General features: G+C 45.2%; 1 protein-coding gene across 1 annotated transcript in view; it reads right to left on the bottom strand.

The window, feature by feature from the left end:
* The window catches only part of l3mbtl2 (L3MBTL histone methyl-lysine binding protein 2), a gene marked incomplete at its 5' end in the record, with an annotated part of 110529 nt that overhangs the window by 77954 nt on the left and 11826 nt on the right, over nt 1–20749 (bottom strand). Inside the window, 1 exon segment of the mRNA XM_037690819.1 lies at nt 16791–17037. Coding sequence (XP_037546747.1) covers nt 16791–17037 — 247 coding nt within the window.

A 20749-nucleotide genomic window follows, 5' to 3' on the forward strand; every position in this document is an offset into this window, starting at 1 on the left:
TGTGCCGATCGTTCACGAACCCTTTTGATAAAGAATTTCATAATACAGGCTCCCTCTCACATCCTCCACACGAAATGAGCTGGTGGCAAGACGTTCCACGGCCGTCTCGTTGAGCTTCACCGCAGCCCCGCCCGTCAGAGATCGGCTCTTTTCATGCCGGCAACAGAGTGTCCAACGTTTTCCCAGAGATCCCCAGCAGACGGTGCCCTGGACCAACAAATCCCAGAGCTCATGGGGGAAAAGATTCAAAATGACGATCTGTGGAGGGTGTGTGTAAAGATGGCACAATGTTGAATAAAACTTCATTCAATGATCAAGTGTCTGTGTTTAGCCAGTGTGTAAGCTTGTATGAACTCACAGCGGCTGAGCACACATCCTCCACAAAAATGAGCCAGTGTCCTTAAATAAAAGATTTTCAAACTCACCGCTGCTCCACACATGACGAGACGCTGACAGAACACAACAGTGGTAAGCGAAACAACTCGTAGTCAACCCGAGCTACACTATCTTCACCCAGGCAGTGTCAAACGATCTTCACCCAGGCAGTGTCAAACGCACACTCGCTCGACGCAAACAGCCTTCACCCAAACGTCGTTGCGTTGATGATGGTGCACACACAGCTCCCCGGCTCACATCGGCAAAAATGTGGGACCGTAGGTCGGGTCGGTGGAGGACCTTGCTCTCAGCGAGAGCGACACGTGCCACAGTGAAACAAATGCGTGCCGCCACCGTGGGGGCAGTCTTCATTCCCCACCCCTCAGTGCTCGGCTGCTCACGTCAGCATTAACGTAAGACAGCTGAGCAAACCCAGTGACCAACCTCGCCCCAGCGAGAGCGGCGCGCGTCCCACCAAAGGAGACACGAGCTCCCGCGGGGCTCGCAGCCTTCACTCAAATGGCACGGCGTAGATGAAGTCACCTTCACCACTTCTCAGAGCCTGTCAGCTTAAATGCGGGACCGCAAAGCGAGCCCAGCGCAGGACCCCGCTCGCGGCAGGAGCGACGCGCGTTTTTCACCGCAGTGGCGTCAAATGCGGGGGGCCAGCAGCGGCATCAGCTGTCACACGCTTCTCCTCAACACAAGGTGGACCCGCGGTCCGAATGCAGCATACAGGCGCGTTCAGAGCCTTTTCGAGAAGCCTCGCCTTGGTCTCACGGCACACATTCCCGCGACACATGACGGTCGAGGTGGTAGACTGGATGACATCCGTACAAAACACGACGCATCATTTAAATGTATGTCCATTCCACGAACGTTGCGCGGAGTGGCTAAAAACATGCTCGCCAGACAGTTGGATGGCCAGGTTGTTAAGCTAGGGTTACATGTTGCAATTTGCAACTCGACCCCCTCCATTCGGAGGAATTTTAGAGACGGTCCTATCATCACCAGACCAGGTCTCACCCCTAAATGCAGAAGTCCAAGAACTTCTGGTAAAAGAAGTACTCTCCAGAGTTCCCAACGGAGAGGAAAACACAGGGTTTTTACTCATGTTACTCCCTGTTTCCCAAACGGACCGAAGGGATGAGACCCGTTTTGGATCTGTCAGTTTTCATCAAGGCGATCATGGACAGACCGTTTCACATGTTGACAACCAAAAAGCTGTTGGACAACATCCAGAGAAACGATTGGTTTGTTTTCCGTCAACCTGAAAGATGCTTATTTTCACATACCGATCATCCCAAAACACAGGGAATTCCTAAGTTTCTACTTTCAAGGGATGAAGTATCAGTACAACAGGCTGCCGTTCAGATATTCTCTTGTGCCTCTTTCGTTCTCAAAGTGTGTGGAGACAGCCCTGCAACCGTTACACAGAGCAGGGATGAGAGTTTTGTTTTACCTGGACGACCTGCTGCTGCTGTCACGCTCCAGACAGGAAGCAGCGGGACAGGTCAAGGCGCTGACATCACACCTGTTAAATCTGGGCTTCGTCATAAATTGGAAGAAAAGTTTGATTTTCCCGTCCCAGACAATTGTTTATCTGGGAGTGCAGCTAAACTCAACCACCATGAGGGCTCGTTTATCACAAACGAGAATCGACACTCAGGAAGACCAGCTCCGCCACGTGAGACCTGGCAGAGTGGTAAAAGCTGTTTCCGTCATGAAGCTGTTAGGGACAATGTCGTCAGCTCACACAGTGGTCCCGCTGGGTTTATTACACATGAGACGCCCCCAGAGGTGGTTTGCGCGTCTGCGTGTGGATCCAGTAAAACAAAAGAGACGGATGATCACTGTTCCTCCCTCCGTGAGGGAAGACCTCCGACATTGGGGAAACACCCTGGTTCAGTCGGAGGGAGTCTCCGTCAGCAGACCCACGTCACACGTGTCAGTCTTCACAGACGTGGCGCTGTCAGGCTGGGGGGGGGGACATGCCTATCTCAAGCAGTAGGGGCACTGTGGCCCCATCACACATCAGCCCACATAAATGTTTTGGAGTGTCGCACAGTGCTGAATGTGATTCAACATTTGCGCCTGTGCTGCAGAATCAACACGTTTTGATTCACACAGACAACAAGGTGACTGCTGCGTACATAAACTGGCAGGGGTGTGTGCGCCCAGCCCAGATGTTACACATTGCGCGAAAACTACTGTGTTGGGCACACCAAAATCTGCTCTCCATCAGAGCAGTTTTACATACCTGGTGTTCTGAACTGAGGGGCAGATGTGATGTCCAGGGGCAGTCCATGTCACGGGGACTGGACTCTCCATCCAGATCTGATGGCTCAGACGTGGCAGAAATTTGGCAAAGCAGCTGTGGACCTATTTGCGACATGAGAAAATGCTCAGTGTCAATTATGGTTTTCTCTGAGCCCGCGAGACGATCCACCACTGGGGGTGGATGCGTTTTCCCACAGCCCATGGTATAAAATGCTTCTGTGCGCGTTTCCTCCACATCCTCTGATTTTACGGTTCCTGAACGGAGTTCAGGAGAAGAGATTGACAGCTCTCCTGGTGGCCCCCGAGCGTGTGAACGCACCATGGTTCCCAGTCCTGCAACGCCTGCTGTCGGGGCGCCCGTGGAAACTGCCGTGGAGGGAGGTCGCTCTCCTCCAGGCAGGTGGAGCGATCAGGAGTTACACAGAAATAGGCCAGCACCTGTGGGTCTGACCGCTGAGCGGATCCGCTTAGAGAGGATGGGTCTCCCACAGGATGTTGTGCGCACAAGTCAGGTTTCACGTGCTACATCTACCACAGTGCTATACACATCAAAGCGGACAGCTTTTCAGCGCTGGTGTACAGAGAAGAGTGTAGAGGCCACCTCATGTCCACTAGGTAGCATGCTGTCCTTTCTACAACAGCTGATGGACAGGAACTTGGCGTTCAGCACGATTAAAACGTACACGGCAGTCATCTCTTCCTGCCACGAAGGGTTCAGAGACAGAAAAGCTTTTAATCATCCGCTGATGAAGCGTTTTCTAAAAGGTGTACAGAGACACAAGCCTGTTTCACGCCCACTTGTTCCACAGTGGGATTTAACGCTGCTCCTGCAGGCCCTGATCAAAGCTCCATTTGAGCCTCTGGATCAGGTTCCACTTAAATTCTTATCTCTTAAAACTGCTGGCTTTAACATCCGCTAAGAGAGTGAGTGATTTATCTGCCCTCTCTGTCATGCCGTCATGTCTCAGAATTCAGGCTGACTCAGCTGATTTAAGACCAAACCCAGCTTTTATGCCTAAAAACATCACAAGCTCTTTTAAATCAAGAGCGATATCGTTGGAGGGGTTTTCCCCTCTCCCCCCACAGATCAGAAGAAGTAGCGTCTTTCTATCTTCTCTGTCCGGTGCGGGCGTTGACGTGTTACATAGCGCGCACAGCTGCAATGCGTCAAACTCAACATCTGTTTGTGCATTATAGAGATGCATCTGCAGGTCGCCCGTTATCCACCCAGTACTTGTCACACTGGCTGTGTGAGGCCATTTTTCTGAAGCCTACAGAGCATCAGATTTAGAGCCTCCTGTCAACCTCAGAGCACACTCGACCAGAGGTATTGCATCTTCGACTGCTTTGCATAATGGTATGACAATGCAGGACATTTGCACTGCAGCCGCGTGGTCAACACCCTGCTCATTCATTCACTTTTATCTACGTGATGTGACGGTCCGTTCCATGACACATTCTGTCCTTAGTGTTTACAGAATGAATATTGTTGTTTCATGGAACTCCGTTTTACTCACATCTGTCTGCATGCATTACAGTGTGAGATGATGTTATCAGTCACAAGTTGTGGTTGTTATTTTGGTTCTTTTGTCACTAATCAGTTCATGACTATTGTTACCAATCAGTTCATTTGATTAATAATCAGCTCTCCTGTTATTATTAATCTGTTCATACTGTTCAGCCGTAAACCGGTTGGTTCATGGCTCTTTTCAGCTTTTTTCTCTCCCCGTTGAAAGTTTTCCGGGGCGTTCATGCATTCAGAACGCATAGTAACACAACATGCGTCTGTGCATGGCACACATAATTACGCAATGCGTAATTACTCACATGGGAGCTGAGTGACTAGACGTTTTTTGGGCAAGCTTCTGCTTCATACGGTATTCAAATGGACCCAGTGAGGCGAGGACAACATCTGCTTCACCCTTAACCCATCAGCGACAGCCTTAAAAGGCAAAGCCTATAAGAAATAGAACGTTGGTTACGTACTGTAACCCCAGATTCTATGAGTATAGGCGTAGCCCTTTAAGCGTCAGGCCTCACTGGCTCCTAAATGGCTGAAGAAAAAGCTATTTGGGAGCCGATTACCCGCTTTTAACGTAATTTATACGGACCGGGTGGGGCCCACACAGCAGGTGGGCGTGGACAAAATTTTTCAGTGCAATGCTTCGCATATCGGGATAAACCCATCAGCGACAGCCTTAAAGGGCTACGCCTATACTCAGAATCTGGGGTTACAGTACGTAACCACGTTTTAGCCATATGTTTTAAACAAAAAAAATATGTTGTTAACAACAGTTTCCAGTATTCTCACTTAAGAAATGAACAGCAACAGAGCAGCATTTTACACTGAAACACTTCACCCTCCAAACCTTTAGTGGGCGTCTCCTTCCCCTTTAATGGAGAGCTGACACAAAATGACTGTGGCTTTGACCAGAGGGTCTCGGAGTAAAATCACACAACACAGCGTTCTTTTCACAGATAAGATAGCAGGTTTCTCTAAAGCTGACCAATGCTGACTTTAACTTTCGATAGAAAAAATACAACAAAAATACTTTAGACGGAACACAGCGTTTTGCGCATGCGTCAGAATACGGCAACACTACAGCAAGCCGGCTGTAGTTAGCTTGTAGTTTCGCCACTTAGCTCTCGAAGAAAAGACTTTAACGCCACTTGCGCACAGTTTTCAGCTCAAAAAAGTAATGATTAAATCTGACAGCTCTGATTTTACACTTGAACACCACTTCACTTATGCACAGTTTTCAACTAAAAAAAGTAACGATTAAACTGACAACTCTGATTTTACTTCAGACACAGCATTACAGCGGTTAGCCGTTAGAAGACAGATCTCTATCGTAGGCTAAATTTCTATCGTTTCTACCGTATACCGTTTATATCGTGCATTCCTACCAGCAACCAGCTCTTTGCTTGTCCTACTCAGCTCCTCTGAACTTCCAGACCTGAAGGCAGTGCTCCTGGCTGCCAGCAGGGTGCGCATCTCTGCATTCAGCCAAGGTTTTCTGTTTGGGAAGCTTTTAACATATCTGATAGTGGAGACGGTGTCAGTACATGTACTAATATAACCCAGAACTGAGGATGCGTATTGGTCCAGATCAAGCGATCCTCCATTTTCAGCAGCTTCTCTGAAAACCTGCCAGTCTGTTCTTTCAAAACAATCTCTTAATATGGGGCCACTGTCCTGGATCCAACATTTAACTTTCTTTTGTACTGGTCTAGAGTGTCTCAGCGGGGGCATGTAAGCAGGGGCCAAGAAGATTGAGATGTGGTCTGACAGTCCTAGGTGGGGGTGGGGTTCAGCTTTGTATGCATCTTTTACGTTCATGTAAATATGGTCTAGCGTGTTGTTTCCACATGATGGAATGCCCAGATGCTGGTTAAAGCTTGGGAGACAGTCCTTTAGATTCACTTGATTAAAGTCTCCGGCTACCACGTAAAGAGACTCAGGGTGTTTGTTCTGCAGCGAACTGATTATATCATGAAGTTCTTGCAAGGCGTCATTAGCATTAGCATCCGGAGGAGTGTAAATAACTGTGATGAAAGTCACTGTGAACTTGCGAGGTAGATAACGAGGCCGACATTTCACTGTTATTTGCTCCAAAGCCTTCGAGCATGAGCTTTTTACAACAGTACCGTTTGTGCACCAACTTTTACTCGCGTAAATGCACACTCCGGCTCCCTGTGATTTCCCCGTTAGCTCGCTGCAGTGGTCCGCTCGAAAAAGTGTCATCCAGCTGGAAGACTGTATCCAGCATTTCGCTTGTAGTCCATGTTTCTGTGAGGCAAAACACCGCACACACACTTCATCATCTCTTCTGAGGCGCCCGCTCTCAGCCAAAGCAAATCCATCTTGTTGTCCAACGAGCGGACGTTCGACAGAAAGAGAGACGGCATCTGGAGTTTTCCAGCTTTAGCGTTAGCTCGTAGCCTCAGCATAACTCCCGCCCGGCATCCTCTCCTCTTAAGCCGGGAGCAGCGCTTCCTCCTCTGCCTGTTGGAACGCCTCTGCTGCAGCTTCCAGGTAGATGACTTTAAGATCTTGCATTCTGCCGAGCGTAGTTTTGAGTTCGTTGCCGATTTCTGCTATATTTCGTGGCAAATCCGCTCCTATTCGATACGGTTCGGCTATAGTTCACACGCATAAATCGTGCGGAGTCAGGCACAGAGTCAATATCAAAACTTCTAAAAACTGGGATAGTACCGGGAGACTGTGAAGCTGCAACTGCTCTGAGCGCGGCCATCTTGGCATTATCAGGTCAGTCTTAGGTCAACCAGCTCCTGCTCGTCACACAGCTGGATCGTGAGCATGAACCCATACAAAGATGAGCCCAGTGTATCCCTATGGAGGAATTTTATGCTAACTGAACATGTTATCTGATCTTCCTTTACACAGCTGCAGCAGCCTGGAAGGAATGGAGCCGTAAATTTTGGAAACTGTCCGTTTCAGCCAATGAGAGGAGACCGTTGGAGAGAACATGTTAGACCAGAAGAAATGGAGACTGAAGAGAAGATTCCCTCTGCTTGTTTGTGTTTAAAGTAAGTGTAACTTTTCCTTTTTTCATAACCAGAGAAAGGAGACGTCTGTAACCCTATCTTTTATTTATAATCATATGACATGATGTAATTCTAGTTGATCCTCTTTGTTTGAGACATGAAGTAGGAAGAGTCTGTAGGTTTTATCTGTGTAGGCATAATTATGACAGTAGATTATAAAAAGCTTCTGCACAACAGAGCTGGAGCTTTTTAATGGGGATGTTTTCAGGTTCATGGAAATTGTTGCTTTTAGAACCAACAAAGTCCATGCTCAATAATCCAGGTATGCAATCAAACATTTTTCAGTCAGGTCATCTGGACAGTTTCTTTTGTTGTGCTGAAACATTTCAGCAAAACAAAAGAAACTGTCCAGATGACCTCACTGAAAATTGTTGGATTGTTGCTTTTAGGTTTGGATGGTAGATTACTCCTGTTGCCCTTGGGTCCCTTTGACCCAGTGGTGACGGGAGGGATTAGAGGACCAGCGCTCATCTTAGTAAGCTTCTTCTTTTTGTCTTTTAATTTTTATGAAGTTCTTTTGTAGACATATAGTCTTGTAAGGATATAGATAGACTGAGTTACTTATTTTTCTTTTTTAATTTATTTTGTTATAACCAACTTGTATGCTTGTAACTTGAGGAGCAGCGTGGAGGAGCAGCGCTGTGTGGTGCTCGAGAGAAGTTTGGAGTTTGCATCAGAGTTGCTGCAGGCCTCCATCCAAACTCACCTGGATAATAATTAATTTTATTCCGGATCACACTGTTGTCCTCTGTTGACTTGAAATGAGCTAGGACCATGCCTTTCATTTCAGGAGGATTTTATGGCAGCTCGCTCTGCTATTTGCTGTGAATTATCTGTTTCTGCTTGTTGGTTCTGGACCCAGCTCCTGTTTCCCATGAGAGCATCCATCCAACTTCGCAGGGGGGCCGGAGCCCCCCTCAGCCCAACTCAAACTGCAGTTAGGCCACCTCGTCAGGTTTGTTTAACCATTTGATTTGTGATGTTTTATGGTCTGAGACTTTTCTGCACCATTCATATTATTGTCATTATTTTCAGATCTCAGACTATCTGGAGTCACTGAATCTTAATACACCTGGATCTGCCCATCATTGCAACTTTCACCGTTTTTGGGTTCTGAATGATCGCGTCTTCATTGATGTTTCTCATGGTTCGATTATGGGGGCTAATTGTCACACTGTGAACTCCTGTAATTACACATCAGTCACAAAGAACTCAAGAATATGTCTGATAATAATGTTACTGCTCTCAGGGATTCAGCCCAACCCCGGACCCCCCACTATTTATAGGACACCAAATGACTTTAAAAACGTGTCAAGACTTCATTTTCTGCATGTAAACGCACGTAGCCTTCTGAGAAAACTTGATACCTTGAAAATTCTGGGCAGTTCTTCTGGGGCAGATGTAATCTTCATCTCTGAAACCTGGCTCAACAAATCTGTACTGAATAATAACCTGGCAATCAATGGATTTAACATCTACCACTGTGATCGTCAAAAAGGGGGGAGGGGTGGAGTCATTATTTACATTAGAGATTCTCTGGTTTCTAGTCTTGTGTCTTCTATAACAATTCCTAACCAATTTGATGCCTTAGCTATAAACATCACTTTGAATGGAGGCCAGATTTTATCTGTAGTGGGTTGTTATCGTCCTCCCTTAGCAACACCTGAGGCTCTGCCCTCCCTGACGGAATTTCTTGCTAATTTAAAATTCAAAGAGATCTTTTTGGCAGGAGATTTCAACATTGACTGGGATAAGTCGACCCCCCTCTGTGATAAATTCAAGGAATGTTGCCTGTCTAACCCAACTGATCAACTCTCCGACTAGACCAAACAAAAAAACGTCCTGAAAAGTCCTCCCATCTTAGACCTGTTTCTAACAAATATGCCTCATAAATTCCCTGGTACAGGTGTATTCGCCAACATTTTGAGTGATCATTGTGTGACAGTGACTCAGAGATATTAAACTTCCACCTTCTAAGCCCAGATTATTTCAAAAAAGGGATCTGAAACGCTTTTGTGAACAGTCATTCCTCTGGGATCTGTATCACTTTGACTGGCATCGTGTTCTATTAATTGATGACGTGAACTCCGCTTGGAACTATTTTCATAATACAAACCAGATTCCAAAAAAGTTGGGACACTAAACAAATTGTGAATAAAAACTGAATGCAATGATGTGGAGGTGCCAACATCTAATATTTTATTCAGAATAGAACACAGATCAAAAGTTTAAACTGAGAGAATCACAAAGTTTGTTTTCTCAGTCATCCAGGTATATAACAACAAAAAAGGTTGAATCATGTCATCTGGACTTCGTTTATTTGTTAAAAAGAAACGTTTCGCCCCTCATCCAAGAGGCTTCGTCAGTCTGAGGCCTAGCCATCTGGTATTACCCAGAAGCCACCCTGACTCTTGTGTTTCAAGCCTGCCTCAGATACCCCTGAAGTCTGGCCTTTTCACTAATGGTTTCATAAACACAAAGTTTGTTTTCTCAGTCATCCAGGTATATAACAACAAAAAAGGTTGAATCATGTCATCTGGACTTCGTTTTTTTTTTTGTTAAAAAGAACTGAGAGAATGTATTATTTTAAGGGAAAAATCCGTTTCCAAATTTCATGGCGTCAACACATCCCAAAAAAGTTGGGACAAGTCCATTTTTACCACTGTGTGGCATCCCCCCTTCTTCCTACAACACTCAACAGATGTCTGGGGACAGAGGAGACCAGTTTCTCAAGTTTAGAAATAGGAATGCTCTCCCATTCATGTCTAATACAGGCCTGTAACTGTTCAATCGTCTTGGGCCTTCTTTGTCACACCTTCCTCTTTATGATGCGCCAAATGTTCTCAAAAGGTGAAAGATCTGGACTGCAGGCTGGCCATTTCAGTACCCGGATCCTTCTCCTACGTAGCCATTATGTTGTGATTGCTGCAGAATGTGGTCTGGCATTATCGTGTTGAAAAATGCAGGGTCTTCCCTGAAAGAGATGACGTCTAGATGGGAGCATATGTTGTTCTAGAACCTGAACATAGTTCTCTGCATTAATGGTGCCTTTCCAGACATGCAAGCTGCCCATGCCACAAGCACTCATGTAACCCCATACCATCAATGATGCAGGCTTCTGAACGGAGCGTTGATAACAACTTGGGATATCCTTGTCCTCTCTGGTCCGGATGACATCGCGTCCCAGTGTTCCATAAAGAACTTCAAATCGTGACTCATCTGACCACAGAACAGTCTTCCATTTTGCCACACTCCATTTTAAATGACCCCTGGCCCAGTGCAAACGTCTGAGCTTGTGGAGCTTGCTTAGAAATGGCTTCCTCTTTGCACTGTAGAGTTTCAGCTGGCAATGGCGGATGGCACGGTGGATTGTGTTCACTGACAATGCTTTCTGGAAGTATTCCTGAGTCCATTCTGTTATTTCCTTGAGAATGGCATTCCTGTTTGAGGTGCAGTGACGTTTAAGGGCCCGGAGATCATGAGCATCCAGTAGAGTTTTACGGCCTTGACCCTTACGCACAGCGACTGTTCCAGATTCTCTGAATCATTTAATGATGTTATGCACGGTTGATGATGATGACTTAAAAGTCTTTGCTATTTTACGCTGGGTAACACTATTCTGGTATTGCTGCACTCTTTCTGCGCAACAATGGTGGAATTGGTGATCCTCTTACCATCTTGGCTTCTGAGAGACACAGAAACTCTGAGAAGCTCATTTTATACCCAATCATGTTGTCAATTGACCTAATTAGTGTTAATTGGTCTTCCAGCTGTTTGTTATACGCTCAATTTCCTTTTTCCAGCCATTTATTGCTACTTGTCCCAACTTTTTTGGGATTTGTTGACACTGTGAAATTTTGAATCAACATATTTTTCCTTTAAAATGTTACATTTACTCAGATTAAACTTTTGATCTGTCATCTATGTTATATTACGCATAAAATATTGACATTTGCCATCTCCACATCATTGCATTCAGTTTTTATTCACAATTTGTTTAGTGCCCAACTTTTTTGGAATCCGGTTTCTAGTTTCATTTATTTTGTGAACAAACATGCTCCATTTCGTCAGTTCAGAATAAAGGGACGAGACAGCCCCTGGTTTTCTCCAGAGCTAGCTGACCTCCTGCACAATAGAGATCATCTTTGGGCCGCAGCGAGAAAATCTGACTCAGACACTTATTGGTTGAGTTTTCGGCAGATGAGGAATAAATGCACAGCTGCTGTCAAAGCAACAAAACACAACTATTTCTTATCTCAGACATCCAAAAAATGACCCTAACAGATTCTGGAAAACCATCAAATCTCTCTCAGGCACCCCCAATCATCTGAACTCCCATCACAACGTCTCGTTAACTCTGTTCCTGTATCAAATAAGCACGAGATCCTGAACTGTTTCAACAAACATTTTGTTGCTTCTAGTTCTTCATTTGACACAGTTACTAATGGAAAATCAGCCAATTCACTTAATAATCAAACTTCTACAAATCAAATCCCTCCTAAAAGGCAATCCTCAGTTAATCACACCTTCTCCTTTTCTCCATTCTCAGTCAGTGAGGTTAATAAACTGTTAAAAGATCTTGATCCTAAAAAATATGCAGGTCCAGATTAACTTCCACCTCATTTCTTAAGGCTGGCTGCTTATATCATCACAGTCCCTGTGACCCACATCTTTAATCTCTCCATAAGACAAAACTCCATTCCAGTCACTTGAAAAACAGCCTTTGTTCTTCCTTTGCTGAAGGGAGGTGACCCTACCTCACTGAACAACTATCGACCAATCTCTAAACTTTGCATTTTAGCCAAGGTTCTAGAAAAACAAACTCTCAAATCAAAAATTACCTGGACTCATTTAACATCTTACCTCCACATCAATCTGGTTCCAGGAAATAACACAGCACAACAACTGCTTCACTGAAGGTTCTTAATGACATTGATGAAGCACTGGATGCTAAGGATTATTGTGCTGCACTTTTCTTAGACCTGTCTAAAGCTTTTGACACTGTGGATCATAACATTTTGTGTCAAAAGCTGTCTGAAATCGGTTTCTCAGAACACACCATTGGTTGGTTCTCTAACTATCTCTCAATGTGGCATTGTGTTCAACATAATGGTACTTCCTCCAGTTTTTTAACAGTCAACAATGGTGTACCACAAGGCTCAGTCTTAGGACCCACCCTCTTTACAATCTACATACATACTGTAGGTAAAAACATCCCTAATGCATCCATACATTTTTATGCTGACGACACAGTTGTTTATTGTCGAGCTAAAACAATTGATAAGGTTTTCCAGCTTTTGAAATCTGCATTTGACATCATCCAGACAACAAACTGAGGTGTACCGCAAACCCACCCACACAGACCAGTATTTGCAGTTTGACTCCCATCACCCTTTGGAGCACAAGTTAGGAGTCATCAGGACTCTGTATCACAGAGCAGACAGCATCCCCACTAACTCGGGAGCCAGGCAGAAGGAGAAATCCTACACAAAACAGGCTCTAGAGCAATGTGGATATCCTAACTGGGCCTTCCTGAAAGCAGAGAAGAAACCCAAACAGGACTCCAGTCAGCCATCAGGTGAAAAGGAGGAACCCAGACCCAGACCAGTGGTCATTCCGTATGTTGAGGGGGTATCAGAGAAACTGAGACGTTTATTTTCTAAACATAACGTCCCAGTGGCTTTTAAACCCCAAAATACATTACGGCAAAGACTGGTTCATCCCAAAGATCCAGTCCCCCGGCACAAACAGAGTAATATTGTGTATGCTGTTCAGTGTCAGGAGGGCTGTGATCAGTCTTACATCGGGGAAACTTAACAGCCACTGGCCAAAAGGATGGCCCAGCACAGAAGATCAACATCATCAGGCCAGGATTCTGCGGTCTACACTCATCTCCAGGCCAGCGGTCACTCTTTCAAGGATGAAGATGTTCACATCCTGGACAGAGAGGAACGATGGTTTGAGAGAGGAGTAAAGGAGGCCATCTTTGTGAAAAGAAATCATCCATCATTAAACAGGGGTGGAGGCCTCCGGGTTCAACTGTCCCCCTCTTACAATGCTGTGATTGCTAGTATCACTCAGCCCTCTGTGAATAGTAAACAGCCATCAGTGTGCTAATGATCCATTGTTAGGCTGATGGTCCTTCTTGAGCATGTGATCAGCTGGTTTTGGTTGTCAGCAGAAAACTGGTCGATCCACTCTGAGAAGGTGCTATTTAAGAGACTGAGCTGAAAACAGCACCTCAGACTGAAGAAGTCTCTTGGATGAGAGATGAAATGTTTCTATATTTGTTTGCTTTTTTTTTTTGTTGGAATGTCCAGAGGACCAGATTGAACTTTTTTCGATTTTTCTACCTGGATTATAGAGCATGCATCAAGATATCATCCAGACTGATTTGTTCCACTTCAAACTTGGCCTAAATGCCGACAAAACCAAAGGGATGCTTTTTTCAAATAGGAAGTTGGTCCCAACAGTTCTTCCTCAGATTTTATTCTCAAATGATGTCCCGATTGAGTTTGATGATTCCTATAAATATTTGGGTATCTTGGTCGACTCGCATCTCTCTTTTAAGCTTCATGTGGAAAACATGGTAAAGAAACTGAAAGTTAAACTGGGTTTCATTTTCAGGAACAGATCCTGTCTAACTCTGAATGTTAGGAAACACCTTGTTTCTGTGACTTTCCTTCCCTCCATTGATTACGGTGACATTATTTACATGAACGCTCCTACAAGAACCCTGCAGATGTTGGATGCTGTCTATCATGGTGCACTAAGATTCATAACTGGCTGTGATTATCGTACCCACCACTGCACCCTGTATTCACTGGTTAACTGGACATCATTAACTTCACGCAGACTCTCTCACTGGTACATTTTCATTTTTAAATCACTTCTTGGTCTGCTGCCTTCATACATCTCCTCCTACATGTCTCTGCGTGAGTGCAGCTACAGCGTGCACTCTCAGGACATTATTACCTGCAGTGTTCCCTCAGTGAGAACTTAACTTGGCAAAAGGGCCTTCTCCTACTCCGCTCGTGTTTCCTGGAATATCTTACAAAAAGATCTGAAGCTCTCGACCTTGACCTCTCTAAGTGGCTTTAAGAATCTGTTGGACTCCTGGCAGGGACCAATGCAGACATGTTCCTGTTTTTAGTTTTCTACATTCGCCTTAGAATCTAGCCGTTTTTATGTTGCTTTTCTTTTTTTAGCCATCCTATTTGTAAAAAAAAATCTGTATGACTTTGTGACTGTTGTCGCTGTTGTCCATTGTTGTCATCATTCTTTGTTGAAATCAGGTCTATCTTGTAAATGAGTCCTCGAGGCTCAATGGGATTTACCTGTCTAAAGGTTGAATGAATGAAAAAAAATTATATATTTTGTTATATTTTTCACCCATGGACGTTGACATTTTTCACCTGTGCAATGCATGCTGGGTTGATGATGCGGTTAGGTCCCTTCTTTACGAGAATCTACAGAGTAAACACAGAAAGGCTAACATTATTAGGGGCGCAGTCAGAAAAAATTGATTTATTAAAGAATCTAGATTCCTAGTCTTGGCAATTCTGACTCGATTCTAAAGACCCATAAATCGATTTTAAAATGCGTTGGGTTGTTTTTCCACACTCCTACTCCCGAGCGTACTGCATATCGCATTACGTGTCCGCTCGACCACCGTAGGATTTGGCCTTGTAGGCCACTGTGCAGCAAGCTAGTTAGCCAGCTCCCTTTATCTGAATGGAGACTGCTTTCATGGAGCGGAGGACAGCATCAGCAGATTCAACCCGCTCCTTCATCGTCAAAAGTCGGTGCAAAGTCAGTTTGGATCCTATAATGTTCCGGGGAAGGCAGAGCTTAACAAGAGCACAGTTATTTGCAAGAAGTGTAAAATAAAAATGTGGTACTGTATTTTGGAAATACAACAAATGCATGGAAGGTAGATGAAAAGCAAACCAGCAGACCAGCGAACTCTGCAACAAACTTCCAGCTAATTCCCCAAGTAGGGCTGCAAAGATTTCCCACTCCATCTCCTGCTATATCACAAAGATTTATGAGCAAACAGCTCAGTGGAAGGCGAGGGGTTTAAGATCATTTTTAATACGCTGGATCCGACGTACTTTATTCCTTCACGTAGCTTTTAGCGATAAAGCAGCACCACAACTTCACCATGAAAGAATAAAGTGGGAGAAGCTCTGAATAATGCTACCAGCTGCAGCTCAAAGGTAACTGTATTTTCTCGTATTATACAAAAAGTTATATATACAAGTTGTACAACAAACATAATGTAATTTGTCTTTTTAACAGGTTGAAGAGAGGTCAGATGAGACACATCACCTGGAGCCAGCTCTAAATGATACGGTTTAGATGGTTTATAAATATCAGTTCAGATTAGTTTTTGTGCAGACTTGCACAGGTTTTGAAATTTTGTTAAAGATTTACCAAATATGAAATAATATGGTTAAGACTGTGATGTCTGTATATTTCATATTAAGTTACGTTTTGAAAATATACCAAATGTTAGTGCAATATGGTTAAAAAAAACTGGACGGAGATAGCACTACAGGACCTAGCATATGTCATTTACCCAAAATGCATTGCGGCATAAAAAACATGGCGACGTCCGTGTGACAATATTTTATTTACATTTATAAAAACTAAACAGCCTACAATATTTTTACTGTATTGATTTTACATCTAAAATAAATATTTCTCAAATAAAGTCTAGTGAAGGTTCTGTGCAGAGGGTAAGTGTGGGGAGGAGACCCCCCACCAGTCTGTTGCTCAAAAGCCCCCTGAGGGGGAATGGAGAAGACTGTGCCAGGACTTTCTCTTATTTACTTATCATGCAGAAATGCATAATTTGATTTAAGGGAGGGTTGACTGGGTATTCTTTCAGCTAATTTATCGATTGCCAAGATATCTGCCCTCTGTCCACATTGGGTCAGTGCACAGGTTCAATCCTATTTCATCCAGAGAAGGTTACGTGGATTACTTGTCATCTTTGTGTCAAGAGTCTAAAGAGGTGGAAATAGATCTTGATTTTGTAGCTGAAGCTGAACTTAATCTTAGAAGAAATTACTAGCTTAAGGTTTGATCAATAGTGGATATTGACTGAAGGGATCTGGGTCTGAGCTTTCCTTACAGTTTATGAGATATTTTGTTAACAGACAAGGTTAAAGCAAAACATTTTCACCAAAGTTTTAAACAAAGTTATAAAATTGGTTGATTTAGAGCCAGTTTTGTCTTGTGTAAGGCCATTTGGCTGGGACAGCTAGCTTGTATCGTGTTTACTCCCAAAGTTCTTCAGTTCTAGGTGTAGGTGCAATAATTTCTTTCTGAGTTTCATTAAAACATTTTCTGCAGTCCTTGGGATAGTTTGTTGATGTTACATAAAAACAAAAGCACAGATAAAGGCACAACATTCCCACTTTTTGCCTTTGGGTGATAAAAACTCCTAATTGATTCATAAATTGACTCATCATAAACTTGGGAAGAAAATGGTTTTAATGAATAAAATACACTGAGTATTGAAGTATTTACCCATTGCTCTATCCAGTCTTTAAACTCACCGGGTGTTTTTATGGCATGACCCACTCTGCCAGACCAGCCCATCGGGTGTATGAGGGGACTCCACATGTGGCACCAGAAGTCAGAGACTACATTCTCTGACGCGTCAGTCTGGTCTGCGTACACCAGCTGAAGGCGGCCTCCAATGATAGAGTCTATGATGGCCACTCGGGTTCGGCTTACATGTTTAGGATCCACTACCTCCACCCACATGCCAGGTTTGAAAGAGGACTTCATGTTCTCTGCCAACTGACCATGAAAAAAGACAGAAAGTTGACAGATTATTTCACCAACATTGATACAGTACTCATTCACAATATTACCATAATTTCTGGACTATAAACCACTACTTTTTTTCACAAGCTTTGAACCCCATGGCATACACAATGCTGCGGCTATTTATTTATTTATTTTTTGGGATAGGCTAACAAACTCCATGCTGCCAAAACATTTAGCCTTGTCACACCTGGGTGCTCACATAGCTGCCCAATACACATTTCTCTTGTGGGGTGGGTCCTCGTGAGTCGACCTCCATCCATCCATCCATTTTCTTCCGCTTATCCGGGGTCGGGTCGCGGGGGTAGCAGCCTAAGTAGGGAGGCCCAGACTTCCCTCTCCCCAGCCACGTGGGCCAGCTCTTCCGGGTGAATCCTGAGGCGTTCCCAGGCCAGCCGAGAAACATAGTCCCTCCAGCATGTCCTGGGTCTTCCTCTGGGCCTCCTTCCGGTGGGACGTGTCCAGAACACCTCACCAGGGAGGCGTCCAGAAGGCATCCTAAACAGATGCCCAAGCCACCTCAACTGGCTCCTCTCGATGTGGAGAAGCAGCGGCTCTACTCCGAGTCCCTCCCGGATGATCGAGCTTCTCACCCTGTCTCTAAGGGAGAGCCCAGATACCCTGCGGAGAAAACTCATTTCGGCCGCTTGTATCCGAGATCTCATTCTTTCGGTCACAACCCAAAGCTCGTGACCATAGATGAGGGTGGGAACGTAGATCGATCGGTAAATTGAGAGCTTCGCCTTTTGACTCAGCTCTCTCTTCACCACGACAGACCTGTACAGCGCCCGCTTCACTGCAGATGCTGCACCTATCCGCCTATCGATCTCACGCTCCATTTTTCCCTCATTCGTGAACAAAACCCCAAGATACTTGAACTCCTCCACTTGGGGTAGGACCTCCTCCCTGACCCGGAGAGGGCACTCTACCCTTTTCCGGCTCAAGACCATGGCCTCGGATTTGGAGGAACTGATCTTCATCCCGGCCGCATCGCATTCGGCTGCGAACCGTTCCAGCGAAAGCTGTAGATCACGATCTGATGAAGTCAATAAGACCACATCATCTGCAAAAAGCAGAGACGCAATCCTAAGGCCACCAAAACGGATCCCCTCAACACCTTGGCTGCGCCTAGAAATTCTGTCCATAAAAGTTATGAACAGAATCGGTGACAAAGGGCAACCTTGGCGGAGTCCAACTCTCACCGGGAACAAGCCCGACTTACTGCCGGCGATGCGGCCCAGGCTCTGACACCGGTCATACAGGGACCTAACAGCCCATATCAAAGGGCCCGGTACCCCATACTCCCAGAGTACCCCCCACAGGCCCCCCCGAGGGACGCAGTCGAACGCCTTCTCCAAGTCCACAAAGCACATGTAGACTGGTTGGGCAAACTCCCACGCACCCTTCAGGACCCTGCTGAGAGTGTAGAGCTAGTCCAGTGTTCCACGGCCAGGACGAAAACCGCACTGTTCCTCCTGAATCCGAGGTTCGACTATCCGACGGACCCTCCTCTCCAGAACTCTCGAATAGACCTTACCAGGGAGGCTTAAGAGCGTGATTCCCCTGTAGTTGGAACACACTCTACGGTCCCCCTTTTTGAATAGGGGGACCACCACCCCGGTCTGCCAATCCAGGGGAACTTCCCCCGATGTCCACGCAATATTGCAGAGTCGCGTAAGCCAACACAACCCTACAACATCCAGAGCCTTAAGGAACTCTGGGCGGATCTCATCCGCCCCTGGGGCCCTGCCACCGAGGAGCTTTTTAACCACCTCGGTGACCTCAGCACCAGAGATTGGAGGGCCCGACCCAGAGTTCCCAGGCTCCGCTTTGTAGTGAACTAAGCCTGAGGTCAAATCCTGACCTTAAGGACCTTATGGGACAGAAACTGTCATTTCATTGATTTGAATCCAGAAATACAGGTTGACCCATCCTGAGACTTTCTTGAATTGATCAAGTGAAAGAACACTATTTTCTATTATCATTACTATTTTACAAATGTTTGATAATCAAAGTGTTTTTAGTTCAAACCATTTTTAGATGTTGCAGTGAACTAATCATTTTTAATTAACTGTGAAACAGTAATAATGATTTTAATCCTCATGCAAAGTAGAAATCATGTAAGGTCTGTTACAGAGTAATTATGCATTTTCTGATTTTCTGTCTTTGAATGAGCAAGTGTAAGTTGGTCCAAGGTTGGAGTCAAATGCAAAACAAGTTGTTGGAACGAACTGTCATGTTTTTAAAATCCTCTCAGACGTAAATATAGAGGCTGGCACCTGTTTTCCCCCAACTCGTCTAAATATTCCTCTCGTCTGTCTGAAAAACATTTTCAATCTGTTCCATAACATTCTTGCTGTTTTTCTGACTCCTAGTGACCTCTTACGTCACAAAAACACACCCCTGTCTGGTCGAAACGACCAATCAGGAAACTCCCAAATGAACCGGAAATAGAGCTCTTTAAATGTCGGTACTTCCTAGTTCAAACTAGTCGAGTCGGGTGGAGAGTCGCTTCAGGCTTCGGCTTCAGGCGTTTGCCGCTCCAGTGCTGGGAGAACAGAAGTCCAGCATGATCCAGAGCTCTTCCGAGTCTTTTGGGATTATGACATCTTCCACCTCTGAGTGGAACTTCTGACGGACTCCACTCATGTGAGTCCACCGAGAGGTGAACTGTTGTTGATGAAGTCCCGCCACCACTCCGGACGGTTCTCTGCCATCCTACGGAGACGCTGGACCGGTAGCTTAACTGGAGCTCCGTTTCCACTGATTCATCGTCAGAGAGGTAACGAGTCGAGTTTACTACCGAGCGTACTGAGGAAAGCTGGGTTCGAATGGAGGGTGCCGTTCTGTTCAACACTTTTCACTCACACACACCATCTCCCTCCCTCTAAACTTCATCTTTCCATCTTTAAACTCTTTTATCTGCTAGCAAATTAATCCAGATATTTTCAGAAATGTCTGTTGTGAAGTTTTTCAACCATCGCCGTATGGTTAATCAAATTGTACAGCTTGCAAAATTAGCCATGTTGTTGTTGAAATCATTTTGCCAAATTAATGTAAATGTGTGATGTTAAACTTTGATTCTGTAAATAAATGACCACGTTCATTTTGATGGGTCAAAGATAATTAACGTCTCACGTTACGTTTTTAATAATTCAATGCACGACATTTTACAGTCCAGAAAAATGAAAGAATCCGTTTAATTTATGAATATATGACAGCATATGTTCATCTACAGCTTCCTCGGTGGAAGACGTGCCGATGAGATTGAGGAGGTCTTCAAAGTATTCCGCCCACCGACCCACAACATCCCGAGTTGAGGTCAGCAGCACACCACTCCCACTATAAACAGTGTTGGTGGCATACCGCTTTCCCCCCCTGAGACGCCGGATGGTGGACCAGAATCGTCTCGAAGCCGTGCGGAAGTCATTCTCCATGGCCTCTCCGAACTCCTCCCATGCCCGAGTTTTTGCCTCAGCAACCACCCGAGCCGCATGTCGCTTGGACTGCCGGTACCCATCAAATGCTTCCGGGGTCCCACAGGCCAAAAAGGCCCTATAGGACTCCTTCTTCAGCCTGACAGCATCCCTCACCGACGGTGTCCACCATCGGGTTCGAGGGTTGCCGCCGCGGCAGGCACCGACAACCTTGCGGCCACAGCTCTGGTAAGCCGCCTCGACAATAG

The sequence above is a fragment of the Nematolebias whitei genome, chromosome 17 (genome assembly GCF_014905685.2).
Source record: "Nematolebias whitei isolate Nwh7 chromosome 17, NemWhi1, whole genome shotgun sequence".
In the NCBI taxonomy this organism is placed as follows: domain Eukaryota; kingdom Metazoa; phylum Chordata; class Actinopteri; order Cyprinodontiformes; family Rivulidae; genus Nematolebias; species Nematolebias whitei.